Source organism: Macaca thibetana, chromosome 14, assembly GCF_024542745.1.
Source record: "Macaca thibetana thibetana isolate TM-01 chromosome 14, ASM2454274v1, whole genome shotgun sequence".
NCBI classification, from domain to species: domain Eukaryota; kingdom Metazoa; phylum Chordata; class Mammalia; order Primates; family Cercopithecidae; genus Macaca; species Macaca thibetana.
The window spans coordinates 114,494,138-114,510,318 of record NC_065591.1 but is presented as its reverse complement, the minus strand read 5'-3'; the positions used below and the strand labels follow the sequence as shown (position 1 = coordinate 114,510,318).

Sequence of the window (16,181 nt, the reverse complement as noted above, 5' to 3'; positions counted from 1 at the left end):
GCACAACCAGCTCCTGCTCAGTTTTAACTGTTGGTTTCATCATCACCTGTTCAGGGACACCATACCCTATCTAAGAGTGTAACCCCTGCTCCACATCCCTTCAAAGTTACTTTCTATCATATTACCCAATTTATTTCCTAAAGAGCATTTATCAAAATCTGTAATTATCTTGTTTATCTATGTATTCTTCTCTCTCTCCCGCTTCATGAGAGCAGGGGCCTTGCACTCTTATTTGCCACTATAGCTCCAGCCTGCTGCTCTGCTGGAAACATAGTGTTCAATAAGTATTACAGAATGATGAATGAATCCACAAGCTCAGTATCTTAGTTTCATTCAATGAGTTGATAATACCTGATCTCCTTACTTTGTAAAATTGTTATGAGGATCAAATGAGAAAGTGTTTTTTTTGTTGTTGTTGTTTTTGTTTTTTTAATTATAAAGAGTTATACAAAGGAAAGTGGTAAATCATTAAGGCAACATCTTAGACAAGCTACAGAATTCAACCAACACATCAATTTTTACCATTCTTATTGTGATTCAGAGAACAATACGCCAAAATATGGTGCTGAACACTTTTGAATTAAAGAAACTAGGAAAGTCTGAGAAGCTGCCTCAGCACCCAGGGTTTTCTAACCTTCTCTTGCTTTTCTCCCCCAAGTCCAGAGAGGGGCTCTCTCTGGAAGTTGCCTTCAAAAGAAATGCAATTTGTCTTAAGACTCCTTTGGGCTGGGTGCAGTGGCTCATGTTTTTGAGACCAGCCTGGGCAATATAGTGAAACTCTGTCTCTACTAAAAATAAAAAAATTAGCTGGGCGTGGTGGCAGGTGCCTGTAATCCTAGCTACTCAGGAGGCTGAGGCAGGAGAATTGCTTGAACCTGGGAGGCAGAGGTTGCAGTGAGCTGAGATCGTGCCATTGTACTCTAGCCTGGGCATTGCAGTGAGACTACATTTCAAAATAATAATAATAATAAAAGACCTCCTCTGTAAGTATCTCATCAAATAACAAGGCAAGATTAACCATCAGAGAAGAGGCTAAAAATTGTTACCACACCCAGACAGACTTTTCATCTATTATTCTAAGGACAGCTCTGAGAGATCACCTAGGAGACTTTATCTGCATAATAAGACAGCCTTTGTTTGCAGTGCAATTCTGCCCTTCACCTTTCCATAACTTATTGTTCCCATTTGGTTTCAAACGAGAATCACTTACAAACTATTGTTGGCTCTTTGTGCTCATTTAATTCTCCTGAAAATCACTTACCACCCCTCAAAATTGCCTACACCTGTGATTTCTCTGTTTCCTATAAAGAGAGTATTTAAGCCTCAATAATCTGGCCCTTCTTAGAGTCGTGTATTTGTGGAACTCCTATGTCTGAGGTTAGTTAATTTGTATGCCTTTCCTCCTGTTAATCTGTGTATTGTCCATTTGTTTAGCAGACTTGCACTTTCAGAGGAGGTGGGAATTTCTCTTTGCTTTACAGATTTGGCATAACTGGCAGGATACTAAAACTGCTCTGCTCCTCTGGAAGCTACAACTGAGAGAAACTAGGACTTGATGAAGCTGGGAAAAGGTTAAGAAATTCTTATCAGGCAGTCCTGTGAATCTTTACTTATGGGATCCAGTTGAGCAGACAGTAAGAGTCACTTCTTGTCTTTTTCTTTTCCAAATTTAAAATAATAGGAGATTTTTTAAAACTAGTGCTTTGAATCTGTGACTCTTGTAGACTTATTTTAGGCTTATTGATTATTGATCTGTAAACTCCTACAAATGGTCTTTGTTCTTCTTGTTTTTGTATTTGGTGTGGTTTGTCATAAGGAGGAAAACCATAAGATTATCTTTTTGTCCTGTTTTTATGTCTTGAGAAACTTGGCTTTGTAATCAGTGAATTTGTTCTCAGGTGCTACTTCGAAGGGAATAAATTATCAGCTTTATGCCAGGCAGGCAGCCAGTTGGCTGAGAGTCCAAAATGTCTGTTTATCTGAATGTACCAGCTCTCAAGAAAATTTGTCTTGTCTCAAACTTTGTTGTTTTATTAATAATGAGAATCTTTGCTGTCTTAGGCTATCTTTGAAAGAGACTTTAGATCTTGAGAGGGACTGCATATATCCTCTATAAAACTCAATTCTTACATTTATTGGTTTTAAGTCATAAAAATTCTTACTGATTTTGAGTCACAATTGAAGAAGGAATACGTTTAGAGGTTTGGAAGCTATTTGTATGACTCTGGACATTCCTTAATGATCCTCCCCCTGCTGTAACTGCCTGATGGGTTCTTCTTCCTGCTGCACAAATAAAGACCACGGCATTGCAATAAAGAAAGAGTTGAATTGATGTCAGGCTGGCCAACCATGCCGGCCTGGGAGATGGAGTTACTACTCAAATCAATCTCCTCCAAAATTTGGAGATTGGGGTTTTAAAGAATGATTTGGTGAGTAGGGAGTCAGAAGGTAGGCAGTGCTGATTGGTTGGGTAGGAGATGAAATCATAGGGAGTTGAAACTGTTTTCTTGTGCTGAGTCAGCTCCTGGGTGGAGGCCACAAGATCAGATGAGCCAGTTTATCAATCTTGGTGGCATCAGCTGGTGCACTGGAATACAGGGAGTGCAAACAAAAACCAAAACAAAAACAAAAACAAACTCAACTACTGATGTCAAGTTTTACAACAGTGACTCCTAAACCATAATTTCTAATCCTGTGGCTAATTTGTTAGTCATACAAAGGCAATCTAATTTCCAGACAAAAAGGGAGTTTGTTTTGGGAAAGGCTGTCATCATCTTAGCTTCAAAGTCAAACCGTAAACTAAGTTCCTCCCAAAGTTAGTTCAGCATACATCCAGGGATGAACAAGGGAAGTTTGGAGGTTAGAAGCCAGATGGATTCAGTCTGGCTTTCACTGTAATAATTTTCTCAGTAATAATTTTTGCAAAGGCAGTTTCAATCTCTCTCTTTGGGTTTTATAACACCTTATTCTTAAGATGTGGGCTATGAAGAAGGAAAAAGGGCAATGATCACTCTAGCTTTTTCTTGCTGACACGTGGCATGGTGGGAGTAGGAGTTGACTCCAAGGTAAGAGGAGTGGAACTGCCTTGCAGCTATCTGCACACACTCAGGGTGCCTAACTGGGGTTTCAAGGCTTGCGTGACAAAAGCATTAGTATTCTCCTCTATCGTTTTAGCACAGCATTTAAATGAGCTATAAAGTAAATAATGATATCTAGGGTAAGGAGTGAGAGACCTAGCTTCAGAAGCCTTTGTAGAACTGATCTGAATCTCTGAGGGATCCAAGTGAATAGCTTGGAGAACCAATCAGACATGGGGTCTCTAGTCGAGAGATATTTGGGTCAGAGGTTATTAGAAAGGCTGATTAGGATAGACAGGAAAGGACAAATTTAAATATACCAACCCATATATTTTTAGTTGGCTTCCTAGTCCTGAGACTAGATCAGTCCCGTTAAATAGCTATTTACCATATCAAGAAGGGGCAGTGCAGATGAGCTAGGCCTCTATATATGATGACAGCAAACAAGTTTTTAATACGAGGCATTTCTGTGGAAACAAGAAAAACAAAGGTTAATGTTGGGCATAATTTATTGAAACTTTAGACTCAAAGCATCTTTCGTTATAGAGGAGGAAGGCAGTGATAATCGGACATATTTTTCTTGCCTGTACGACAAGGAATAAGCTTCAGCTTTCAGGGCCTCAGAGAAGATGTAGTAGCAATTTCATTGAGTTCAAGTCAGAAAAATGAAAGAAAGATTTGAAAGCATTCATTTTGAGACTTGTAACCCAGACAGAATTCAGGAATCAGTCTAAATTGCAGAAAATAATAAAAACTCAAAAATGGTGGACAAGACTAGAATCTAACAACAGAGGTACTATAGCTTTCTCTGAAATACACTTTGTCTCTCTCCATTCCCGTTTTTACTAAAAACAAATTTGCTTGCAAAATAAGTGTTAGTCTTATCGTACTTGGCATGAATATTTGCATAAAGTCAGCAAGAATAATTATTTGCCATATAGGCCTTTTTGAAAATTGGCTTTAATGGAACTTTATTCCATAAGGAATCTCAGCTTAGATTTTTCAAAGCCTTGAGCCCAGCTATGGATTTATCTGTGCCTGCAAATATCAGTATGAATTGGGTGAATTCCTCTCCTTGAGGTTCCAAGATAACTGGGGGCTCCTGGGCTTGTCAGAAAGTGACATTCTTTACTTACCACAGATTAGAACCCTGGACAGGGACTGCATAGAAAAGGTTTGAGGCCAGTTTTTTACCAGGGGCTTTTATTGGCCCTATAAGTCAACTTTGATTCCTTAAAGCAGTCTGTTTGTATATGAAAGTATGCCATTGCAGTCAAAGCCTTGGTAAAATAATCAGTGTCTCCAGTGATGTCCTGTTACAAAAGCAAACATTGTTATTACATGTAGGTAAATAACTATACTGCCATAAGTTAAGAATATTCACAAATAGTTTCCAAATTCTGGAGAAATTAGGTAGAGAGAAAGACATATGTTCCAAGGTTTTCTCACAGAGTATACTTTACTCAGTAGATAAAAGCTGTAAATAGCTCAAAAGAAAAAAAAAGTTTTCTTGACTCTAAAAAGAAAACATAAAGGATCAGTAAATATTTTAAACAAAAAATCATAAGAGATAATTTCAGTCTTCTACTAGTTCAGCACATGCATTAACTCCTGTTCTGCTTGATACTGAATTAGCAAACCACATGAATATATTAGCTCTCTATGAGAATACTGAATATTTGTTTTTTCCCCCTCTATTCCAATGACCATGGGAGCCAAGAAGCATCACAAGGGAAAATCACCTCTTTTTGTTTTGTAAAACCATAGGCAAAAGCCTTTCAATTTTGCAAGATGCTGCCCAACAGACTGCATGTGGAACAAATGAACATTTTCCATCCCAGCCAAAGCAAACTACATATAACAAAATAGACACTAGTCACCTTACTCAGCACCTGATATTGACCTGGCAAGTCTCAAATTTGCCCCTGTTCATCCCTGTCATCTTTGATCCACTCAAAGTGGGGAGAGATGACCTTCAACTCAGAATTCAGTGGGTGAACTATGAGCAAGATGAAGAGCAGATGGTCACCTTGTGTCAGACCTGTGGAGCTTCTGCTAACAATTGCTTCAGGGGTTACCTAATATGACCAGAAAAATAAGGAGGGTTCTCCAACTTAGGCCTGCTTGACTTCCATTAACAATTCCTTCAGAGATCACCTCCACATATATAAACAAACACACAACAAAGACAAGACAGACAGAAGACCTTCTAAACCAAGATCCCTAACCAAAACTCCTAAGTATTCTTCCCAAACTAACCACCTAATCTTTTCCTGAGAAATCTCCCCAAAATCTTCCTGATTAAGGAAAAATCTCCTGAACCAAGACTCTTCCTACTATTTGGGGAGAGCCAGCCAAACCCCTTAAAGGAGGTGAACCAAGACCCCAGAAGAAGCCAAGCCAATCAGGAGGAGAAAGGAGGTGCTGGAAGCACCTAGAATATGCACCAAATCAGACACTCCATGATAGGACCACAGACACCTAATGATGGTGTTACAGTTATAGGACTTTTTCTCCATTGCAATGAAATCCATGCACCATGGATTGGCAATGCCCTGCCAGTAGAAACTATGCCAGAGACAGCCTCCAGTTCAAGAGAATTAGGCAGCCTCTTGGGCTGGCCTCTAGATTCATCGCCAGAGAGGGGGCTACCAAGCCACAAGCAGGAGTCACAAGGGTGATCCTGGACGAGCCCTCAAATTTGGAACTTCCCAATGTGTTCTTCCTGCCCACTGCACAAATAAAACCATGGCATTGCAGTAAAGAAAAAGTTTAATTGATGTGAGGCCAGCCATGCCACATAGGAGACAAAGTTATTACTAAAATCAATCTCCCCCAAAATTTTGGTATGGGAGTTTTAAAGGATAATTTGGTGTGTAGAGAGTCAGAAAGTAGGGAGTGTTGATTGGTCAGGTTGAAGATGAAATCACAGGGGTTTGAAGCTGTCCTCTTGTGCTGTCAGTTCCTGCGTGGATGACACAAAATCAGATGAGCCAGTTTATCAATTTGGGTGGCGTCAGCTGGTGTATCAATCAATATAGGGTCTTCAAAATATCTCAAACACTGATCTCAGATTTTACAGCAATGACTCTTAAACCATAATTTCTAATCCTGTGGCTAATTTGTTAAATCTACAAAGGCAGTATAGTCCCCTGACAAGAAGGGGGTTTGTTTTTGGAGAAGGCTGTTATTGTCTTTGTTTCAAAGTTAAACTATAAACTAAGTTCCCCCAAGTTAGTTTGGCCTACACCTAGAAATGAACAAGGACAGCTTGGAGGTTAGAAGCCAGACAAAATTGGTTAGGTCAGATCTCTTTCACTGTAATAATTTTCTCAGTCATAATATTTGCAAAAGTGGTTTCACTGCCACAGACAACTTTTGTTTTCCTGTTTTGTCTTACTGACTGTTCTTTCTTTTTGATTCTCCATTTATCAGGGGCATGTAGATTATCCCACCTTTCTTTGCTGCAGGCAGCCAAACAAAAAGTTGAGAGCCTCAAGAACGTGGCCAGACTAAAATGTGGGTTTACATCCATTTGTGGCTTGCTAAGCTTTCCTTTCTTTGGCTGTCCTGTGAGAATGGTCTGGATCTTGGAAGGGCCACCTTGGTTAAAGCCATAAAGGGGCTTATTAGTTGAGTCTTCAGTCACTTGTTGAATATAGGTTTGGATTAAAATTTTGGTTTATATTCAGAGCATGTTAAAAACTTTTTTTTTTGGTTTTGTTTTGTTGGTTTGTTTTCTCCCTTCTCATTTGAGCTAAATAGGTACTTTATACTCAAAAGGAAAAATTTGATTATTAATTACCCTGAACCTCTAAAAACTTCCAGTATTTCTCTGTACCTGTCAATTCTTTCCCCTGTCTTACCTAAGAAACTATCCCTCTTAAAATGCAAACTTCAGGGAAAGAAAAGCCAGGAAATGAGAATGTTTGCTGTTTGCCCAAAACTGGTAATAATATACTTAAAAGACATTTTAAAAGAGTATTATTGGCCGGGCGCGGTGGCTCAAGCCTGTAATCCCAGCACTTTGGGAGGCCGAGGCGGGCGGATCACAAGGTCAGGAGATCGAGACCACAGTGAAACCCCGTCTCTACTAAAAATACAAAAAATTAGCCGGGCGCGGTGGCGGGCGCCTGTAGTCCCAGCTACTCAGGAGGCTGAGGCAGGAGAATGGCGGGAACCCGGGAGGCGGAGCTTGCAGTGAGCCGAGATCACGCCACTGCACTCCAGCCTGGGCAACAGAGCGAGACTCCGTCTCAAAAAAAAAAAAAAAAAAAAAAAAAAAAAAAAAAAAAAAAAAAAGAGTATTATTCTCAGAAGTCAGCTTAATTAAAAGGTGATATTCAGACTATATATATATTTAAGGCTTTTCTCTTCTTGTTGGGATATTTTTTCCCATGAGAACTTCTTGGTCAGCTGAATTATCCCACACCCCCACTTTTTTTTCTTTTTCTTTTTTTTTTTTTTGGCAGAGTCTTGGTCTGTCACCCAGGCTGGAGTGCAGTGGTTCCATCTCAGCTCATTGCAACCTCTGCCTCCTTAGCTCAAATGATTCTCCTGCCTAAGCCTCCCAAGTAGCTGGGATTACAGGCATGCACCACCGCACCTGGCTAATTTTTGTATTTTTAGTAGAGATAGGGTTTGCCATATTGGCTGGACTGGTCTTGAACTCTTGACCTCAACTGATCTGCCTGTCTTGGCCTCCCAAAGTGTTGGGATTGCAGTCATGAACCACTGCGTCTGGCATTTTTTTTTTTTTCTTTTTCCTTTTTGCTAACTAGAACTTCATTGGCCTTTTTGGAAAACTTCCAAACTGGCTCCTCTAAAATTTACTTTACCAGTTACCATTTCTGTCTTTCCTTCCTTTTATCACCTTTGATCTTCCACCCAGTTCCCTTGGTACGTTCCCCTTCATGCCTCTACCTCTTTTTTTTTTTTTTTTTTTGAGACGGAGTCTCTCTGTGTCTCCCAGGCTGGAGTGCAGTGGCGCGATCTCGGCTCACTGCAAGCTCCGCCCCCTGGGTTCACGCCATTCTCCCGACTCAGCCTCCCAAGTAGCTGGGACTACAGGCACCCGCCACCACGCCCGGCTAATTTTTTTGTATTTTTAGTAGAGACGGGGTTTCACCGTGTTAGCCAGGATAGTCTCGATCTCCTGACCTCGTGATCCACCCGCCTCGGCCTCCCAAAGTGCTGGGATTACAGGCTTGAGCCACTGCTCCCGGCCGCCTCTACCTCTTTACATAGCCAGAACCAAGCCATCTGAGCTTTTACATGCTTATTTCTGGCACAGTGAAGTATTTTCTTTCTTCAGGAAGAAGATTGTTTTTGGTCCTCAAACAACTTTCCAATAAACCCCCCAAAACAAAAAACCAAAAACAGACACTTTGCTGATTTAACTTAAACAAATCCCAAGTACATTATTCATTTTCTCTGGATGTGCAAGCAGCCTTTACATACATCACAAAAGAGCAGAATGAGTTTGGGAATCTGTCAAGCAGAGAACCGCTGAGAACCAGCCAGAAGGCTAAATATAGCCTGGTCTTTTGTCGCATATGAACATTAGCTGTTATGTTTCCTCAGGAAGTAAACCCTGCCAAGGTAGTAGATAGTTGTGTTAATGAAAATCTGTATTCATGTCCTTGGTACAAATTTGCATTCAAGGCTTATTTTAAGATCTTATTAGCCTAACACATAATTACTTCAAAAAATAGGGTCGGCCAGGTGTGGTGGCTCATGCCTGTAATCCCAGCACTTTGGGAGGCCAAAGTGGGTGGATTGCCTGAGATCAGGAGTTCAAGACCAGTCTGGCCAACATAGTGAAACTCCGTCTCTACTAAAAATACAACAACAACAACAACAACAACAAAATAGCTGGGAGTGGTGGCAGGCACCTGTAATCCCAACTACTTGGGAGGCTGAGGCAGGAGAATCGCTTGAACCCGGGAGGCAGAGGTTGCAGTGAGCCGAGATCGCGCCATTGAACTCCAGCCTGGGCGACAAGAGTGAAATTCCGTCTCAAACAAACACACAAACAAACAAAAACAAAACAAAACAAAAATGGTATATGACTTTTAGAAGTGCAGATCCTAGTTTGAGCTGAATGTGCCCTCTCTCTTACCCAAATTCTCACTCTCTGGATCATTCTTGGTGCAGCTCCTTGAGGTGGATGGTGGGTAGTAGTCAGCCACGAAGGTGACATGGAGTTCAGGGCACAATACCCGAAAATACTGCATCTCAGCATTTTGAATAGTTTAAGATGAAGGAATGTGAGAAAACAACAGGAGCAGGAAGGTCACTTTGGCCATTCCTCCCTTCCCACCCTTCTCCCCTGAATTGGTGATAAAACCTAGGAAGGACTCTAACCTTTCCTAAGCAGGTTATGTTTCCTAGCTGTTATGCTAGGAAAGGTGTCTTCCCTAGACCCAAAGAAAATGAGCACCTTCATCTCTGAAGACAGAGGGACACCCAGGGGAATCTGAACACACAGGCCTCATTAAGTCCTCCCAGTTTATTACCATTAGATCACACTCTTAGCTCTATCATGTTTCTCCATGACTGTCTACTCTTCACCAAATTTTGCATTGAAATATTCAAGTTTAACTGGTTTTCTTCAAATCTTCATTTCTGTATGAAGGTTTTTGTGTTATGTAAAGGAACACAGGGAACTTCCCCCCCCAAATATGGCTCCCTGGTATAATGAGTATTTTGGGTTTTTGTCTGTTTGTTTGAGTCTTGCTTTGTTGCCCAGGCTGGAGTACAGTGGCACGATCATGGCTGTCACCTACACATTCTGGGCTCAAGCGATCCTCCCACCTCAGCCTCCTGATTAGCTGGGACCACAAGTGCACACCACCACACTTGGCTAATTTTTGTGTTTTTTTGTAGTGACAGGGTCTTGCTATGTTGCTTAGGGTGGTCTCGAACTCCTGGGCTCAAGCAGTTCTCCGGCTCTGGTCTCCAAGAGTACTGGGATCACAGGTGTGAGCCACAACACCCAGCTGAGTATTTTGAATTAAAGGCCCTTAGGGATCAACAGATGCTAGAAGAAACCTTTCCCCTATCTACATAAAGACTGGACAGACCCACCAAGGAGAATAATTGCTTTTCCTTCCTCTGTCCCCTGTCTTTCAGTCCTCTACCTGTCCCAAAGCACAGGATGAGGTTATTCTCATATCTACCAAAGAAGGAAACAATTACTTCTGGTCCCTTCTCGGAGTTTTCATTGACTGAACTCACATCACAGGAAGGTAGACTAAAGTCTGACAACAAACCTGGACAGACTTTTGTCCCAAAGGACTGTCCACTCTGTGGGTCCAACCGACTTTGTCCCAGACCATGGTATGTTCTTCAAGTCCATTGAATTTCTTTAAAAATCATTTACTATCTGCCTGAAATCATCCACACTTCCCCATCCTCTTTCCCCTAAGATGTAGGGTATATAAGCCTCTGTACCCCGTTGGGAGATCGGGCACTCACTCTGTGATACTCTACATGCTCACATAGTTAATATATGTATATGCTTTTTCTATTAATCTGCCTCCTGTCAATTATTTTCAGTGAACCTTCAGAGGGTAGAGGCGAAGCTTTCCCTTGGCCCCAAGACATGAAAAACTTAATATGCTTTTTCTTTTGTCAATCTATCTTTTGTTACAGGGGCCTCAGCCATGAACCTAGGATAGGTAGAAGGAAAGATACTTTTTGTTCCCTAGTTTGCACATAGGGCAGGGGAAGCATTTTGAAGCTTGCTTTTTTCACACACAGTGGGTGTCCAGCTCCCCAGTCTGAATGGCATGGAGGCTTGATGCCTGGTCAGAAGGGTCCAGAGACACACAGTGCTGCTGGAGCATCCTCCCCTTCCATCGGCAGCAAGTGTCCTCTGGCCTTTTGAAAACAGAATCACACTCTGAATGCACGTTTAAGAAATAATAATGAACAAAGTAACATCTGAAAACATGATAGGAAGAGACCACTCAGATTTAAAATGACATTGCTCTGGATCAACTAAGAAGTTTCTTTTTATTAAATCATCTAGGAACCATTTAATGGAGACGCACCTGAAAGGTGCACCTGTAATTACAATGGTGCCATAGCTGTATCAACAGGGGAGAGCTCTCAGCCAGGAAAGCACAAATGCCACGGAGAGTTTACAAAGAATTTGGCAATACAGGTAGGTGTGGTTTTCCTATAATTACAAATAGTCTTCAAATAAATACACCTGAATCACATAGAAAAAAAATACAATAGCCTTATAAATGAGAAAGAAACCAATATACCTCTCCAAAATAACAGGTTTAGAATGATCTGTGTATAACCAAAATGCCTTGGCATGGTGTTTCCATCTTGAGTGGCAATCAAAGAAAGAAGCAGTACATATTTCTCATTATACACATCTATCCTGTACAGAGTCCATGATAGTTGAACAGCTGCAAAATTCCAATTTGTTGTGTAATGGCAGCTAAGTGTAAAATATTTGTAAGAACTGATTGTATATTAAGTTTGACTACTCATCACTATAATTTTAAACCTACATACACCAAACCTACTATTATTTGTATTTTAAAATGAAGTTATTTCATCTGCATTTACAGACAATCTTTTTCCCCTTTCCCTTGAATTTTCATTATAGCTAGTCACTTTCCTAGGAAAATTCAATATGTTGAAGTATTAAAGAGAAGCAAATCCAATTTTAATCCTATGTTTAAAAATGAAAAGCATCTGCTATCACCTAACAAAATATCCCCATCACCTTTGTAAAGTGAACATTAACCTAAATAGATGTTAAATCGCTCCTTACCCCACCCTCCTCCGCCTGTCTCATCTCTCCCCGCAAGGCAGCCTTTTAGACTAGCGCCTCTTCTCTCTCACACGTGTGCTGGATTACAATTTAAATGCAAATCACCCTGCACCTCATTATCTAAGTTCGTGCAGACTCAGTAACAGTTGTCTGTGCTGAAGCCTGTGAAATCAAATGGAGGTTCATCTGTATTCTAACACATGGATTACTTAGAGTAATTTCAAAAGAGCAATTCATCACTGCTTTGAAATTAAACACTGGACTTGCAGAGTGCCTAGGTTACGGAGCAATGCCTTCCTTTTACCACATAGGGAAGCCTTTCCACAAAGGCAATGAGATAGGAACTTCTCTTACTATAGCTGTTCAATTCGTTCCCAACGACACTAGGTAATTGAAATAACAGACTTCATTTTAATACGAATACAGCTAGTTGAGTGGAAAAGATACATTGATGGTAACGCTAAACACAGTGACAGGACACTCTATGTGCATTCCAAATACCACTAACAAGGAAATTATCCACAATGATCTACCAAACAGACATCACTCCAGAAGACATATTTTTTATTTTTTATTTTTTGCAAAATCATCTTTCAAATATAAGGTTACTTTAAAATAATTCTTTGGTTAAAGTATAATTAAAATAAAAAGTAGAAACTCCTCCAAGCCTTTCACTACAGAGTGAAAAATACGCCCCTCTTTCAGCCATCAGATGGCCATTTAATCAGCCATTCAGATTCTATGAATCTAAATGTAATGGAAAACACTGTCATCTGAACTCCATACTGGGGTGAAGCAATAAGCTCCTAGCTACCAATGCAGTGATGGTGAAGAGAGCCTGGGAAAATGAAACCCCCAGCGTATGCATTAAAATGTGCCAATTACTCTAGTCCATGGAGGAACAGATGCGGTATTTTAAAATCACAGGAAACAAAGTTGTATCTGTGACTAACACTGGGGCATTACCGGATTGATGTGGCACACTTGTAGAAGCAGGAAACGGTTTCAGGCTTTCAATCCCAGATTAAAACCTTTAGTTAATTTCATTTCACCTAGTTCATTTCAAATAACTTTCTACATTAAAACAAAATTCCTCTCTACAAGAAACCATTTGCTTCTTATCTGTCAATTCCTTCCTTGCCCTTCCTTCCTTCTCCTGTCCCCATATATCATTTGTTCTAATAAGCATCAGCTTCAGATCAAAAAGAACCAGCTGCAACTTCAGGTTATATATAATATTAGCCTATACTTTTTGGATGTATATGAAATTGAGTAATATAGCTGTCTGTTTCTTTGATTATACATAGATTCCACATGATTTCCAAATAATTTCTCAGTTGCAGTGCAAGTTTAGTTTGTTTTATTTTTATTTTTATTTTTTATTTTTGAGAAGGAGTCTCACTTTGTCACCCAGGCTGGAGTGCGTTGGCGCGATCTGGGCTCACTGCAAGCTCCGCCTCCCGGGTTCACGCCATTCTCCTGCCTCACGCCATTCTCCTGCCTCAACCTCCCAGTAGCTGGGACTACAGGCGCTCACCACCACGCCCGGCTAATTTTTTGTATTTTTAGTAGAGACGGGGTTTCACCGTGTTAGCCAGGATGGTCTCGATCTCCTGACCTCGTGATCCACCCGCCTCGGCCTCCCATAGTGCTGGGATTACAGGTGTGAGCCACCGCGCCCGGCCCAAGTTTAGTTTTTTAAGTAGGTAAGTGTGCAAGGAGAACTTAATGTGAATTCAGATCTTTTGGGCCGTTTTGATAAGCAATTTGAAATAATGAAATTGAAATGAAAGCAGAGAAATACTCTTTCTTGTTTTCCACTTAAATTATTCAGAAAATTATTTCAGATCTCTATCTCCTTTTGCTTATATAGACCATTGCCTAAGGCAGTGTCCATATTGGACTAAGAACAATGGATTGTAGCCCAGTCAGACAGATTTATCAGGCCATCATATGACTAAGATAACCTAGAGAGATGGAGTGGATAACCTATTCCAGACTCTATTTCATACATTACAGATACTGCCCAGAACACACTGCTACAGTTTCCAGGTGAGGCGTTCAAGCATATTCTGAGCACTCAACGCCCACAAAAAATTTGTGGTGAATCTGTTAAAGATTATGGATCTGATTAAACAGTAGATTCACTTCATTACAAATACCAGAAGAATGAATGGTAGGGCCATTACATTAGCTGTAATGTGACTTTTCTTTTAAGACCTTTACTGGGAATATTCCCCCCCAACATTTTATATTAACATGTCACCACAGGGTTATTTCCATACCCAGAAGCTGGGTCAATGTTTGTGCAATGCTAGAAGAAACCATGATTTGTTTCTCAAAATGTAAAATGCATGACATATTTTTCTAAGTGACCTAAAAAAATACAACTATGGGCCAGGTGTGGTGGCTCACACCTGTAATCCTAGCACTTTAGGAGACAGAGGCAGGAGGATTGCTTGAGCCCAGGAGTTCAAGACCAGCCTAAGCAATATAGTGAGACCCTGTCTCTAAAAACAGAACAAAACAACTGTAATCCTTTTGCTGATTAACATATATAGCCAGCATCCTTTCATGTCCTCTTCTTTCTAGGGGTTATCAAGTTGTAGTTTCAAATACAGGCATAGATCTATTTTTATATACCTCACGTTTTATGCATCTGAGTTTTGAAACACAGTCAATGCTACTGCAACATACAAACATTCATTTTACACTAACTACTGTTTCTTTAAAGGGCTGGCGTTTCACTTTGCATACATCTTCTACAGAGTGAACTATACCATAGGAGACCATCGTCTGTGGCCATCAACAGTCAGATAGTCACACAATTAAACAGACATTGATAACTGATGATTTGGTTTGATTGTCATTTATTTTTCTTTTAAATAAACTCCCTCTAAATGCAGGAAGTATAATGAGAAACCACAGAATGTGGCTCTCCAAATTTCCTCAAGTAGCCCTACCTATATATTTTAAATTATCATAGAAAAACAAACAAAACGACAGCACAAGTAGCAGTGCAGCTATGACTGTCATCATTTATATTAGTTCCCTGACTTACTATACATCCCTGGTATAATTGATGCATTTGTGGATGTTCTGTTATGGTTGACATGTACTGTAAGTGTACAGCAACCTGACCCTTGGTATGGTTTGCAAACACGTCCATATTGCACAGAGTGAACTTCTTGCTGCAAGTAATATATCTAACATACATCCTTTCAAAATGTAACATCCTTAACTAGTTAACATAGTCTAGAGTCTAGACTATGAGTCTAGAGTCTAGGCTTTGCCCCTAGGCAAAGACAAGCAAATATTGGTGATTTAGAAATGCAGTAGCACATTAGGCTACAACACGGGTAATTCCAAGTCACTTCATATTTTGCAAGTTCTTTGCTCCTATGATTGAATACTTCAAACACGTATCTTATCTTTCCTCCTGAGTATCCAAAAGTGCTTTGGAGAGCACAAGTGCTTTGTCTCCCCATTTCACAGAAGCAAGGGGGTGGGAAGGGCTGTAGCAAGAAGGGCCAGCTGCTCTAGAGAGAATGTGGCAGTACCAGGGTAAATGTTAGCATCCTTAAGCAGGTGTCTTCAGCCAGCAACACCAGTGTATGGGGGCTATAAGGGTAGGATTTCACGTGTAACCTAAGAACAACTCTCTTCAGGGCATGTTTTCTAATAATCTTAAAAGGATTCCTCAGCTTGGCTCTGCCTAACTGGAAAATGGAGATCAAAAAAAAATTCCATCCCCAAACTGCCCTTTCAATGCTCCCCCAGCTGGTCTGGGCACACTCCTTCCTCTTGTACCCCTTAGAGCGGGCCAGCAGCTCCCTCTGGGAGGAATGAGGCCCTTTAGCTGTGCATACCTGGAAGGAACGAAACATTCTCTTCTGTAGCAGGTGCCCCAAGTTAGGGAGACAATTCTCCAAAGCCTTGTGAGCTAGGCAAGAGTCCAGAGAGAACACATTTTTTTTTCCTCTGAATCAAGTCTTTCTCTCATTTACACAGTCTCATCTTAAGAACTTTAAGTGTGAAAGGAAATGCTAAATTATTCTGAGCTGTCCACTTAGAATGTGGTGTGGATTTTTAAACACACAAAAAGACACGTCTCCAAAAGGCCTTTCCGTCTTGTTCACTGGTGTCGTTTATTCTTGAAGCAAGGTTTCTCTCCAGTTGAAGCCCCCAGTTGGTCCATGGGTAAGAGGAAGGATGGGTGGATCTGTCAGCTGCCATATTCCAGTTTCTCCTAATTCTTCACAGGAACAAAATCCCAGATATGGGATCTGAAGTAAGAGTCGTAAAGG

The 16,181-nt window shown here is 40.6% G+C and overlaps 1 protein-coding gene across 3 annotated transcripts in view; it reads right to left on the bottom strand.

Moving 5' to 3' along the window:
* Nucleotides 1-11,071: 11,071 nt before the first annotated feature.
* The window catches only part of UBASH3B (ubiquitin associated and SH3 domain containing B), a 158,234-nt gene continuing 153,124 nt past the window's right edge, over nt 11,072-16,181 (bottom strand). For all 3 annotated transcript variants that reach the window (XM_050755595.1, XM_050755593.1, XM_050755594.1), the window contains exon 14: nt 11,072-16,160. In XM_050755595.1, coding sequence (XP_050611552.1) covers nt 16,023-16,160 — 138 coding nt within the window. In that variant the 3' untranslated portion in view covers nt 11,072-16,022. The remainder of the gene's footprint in view (nt 16,161-16,181) is intronic.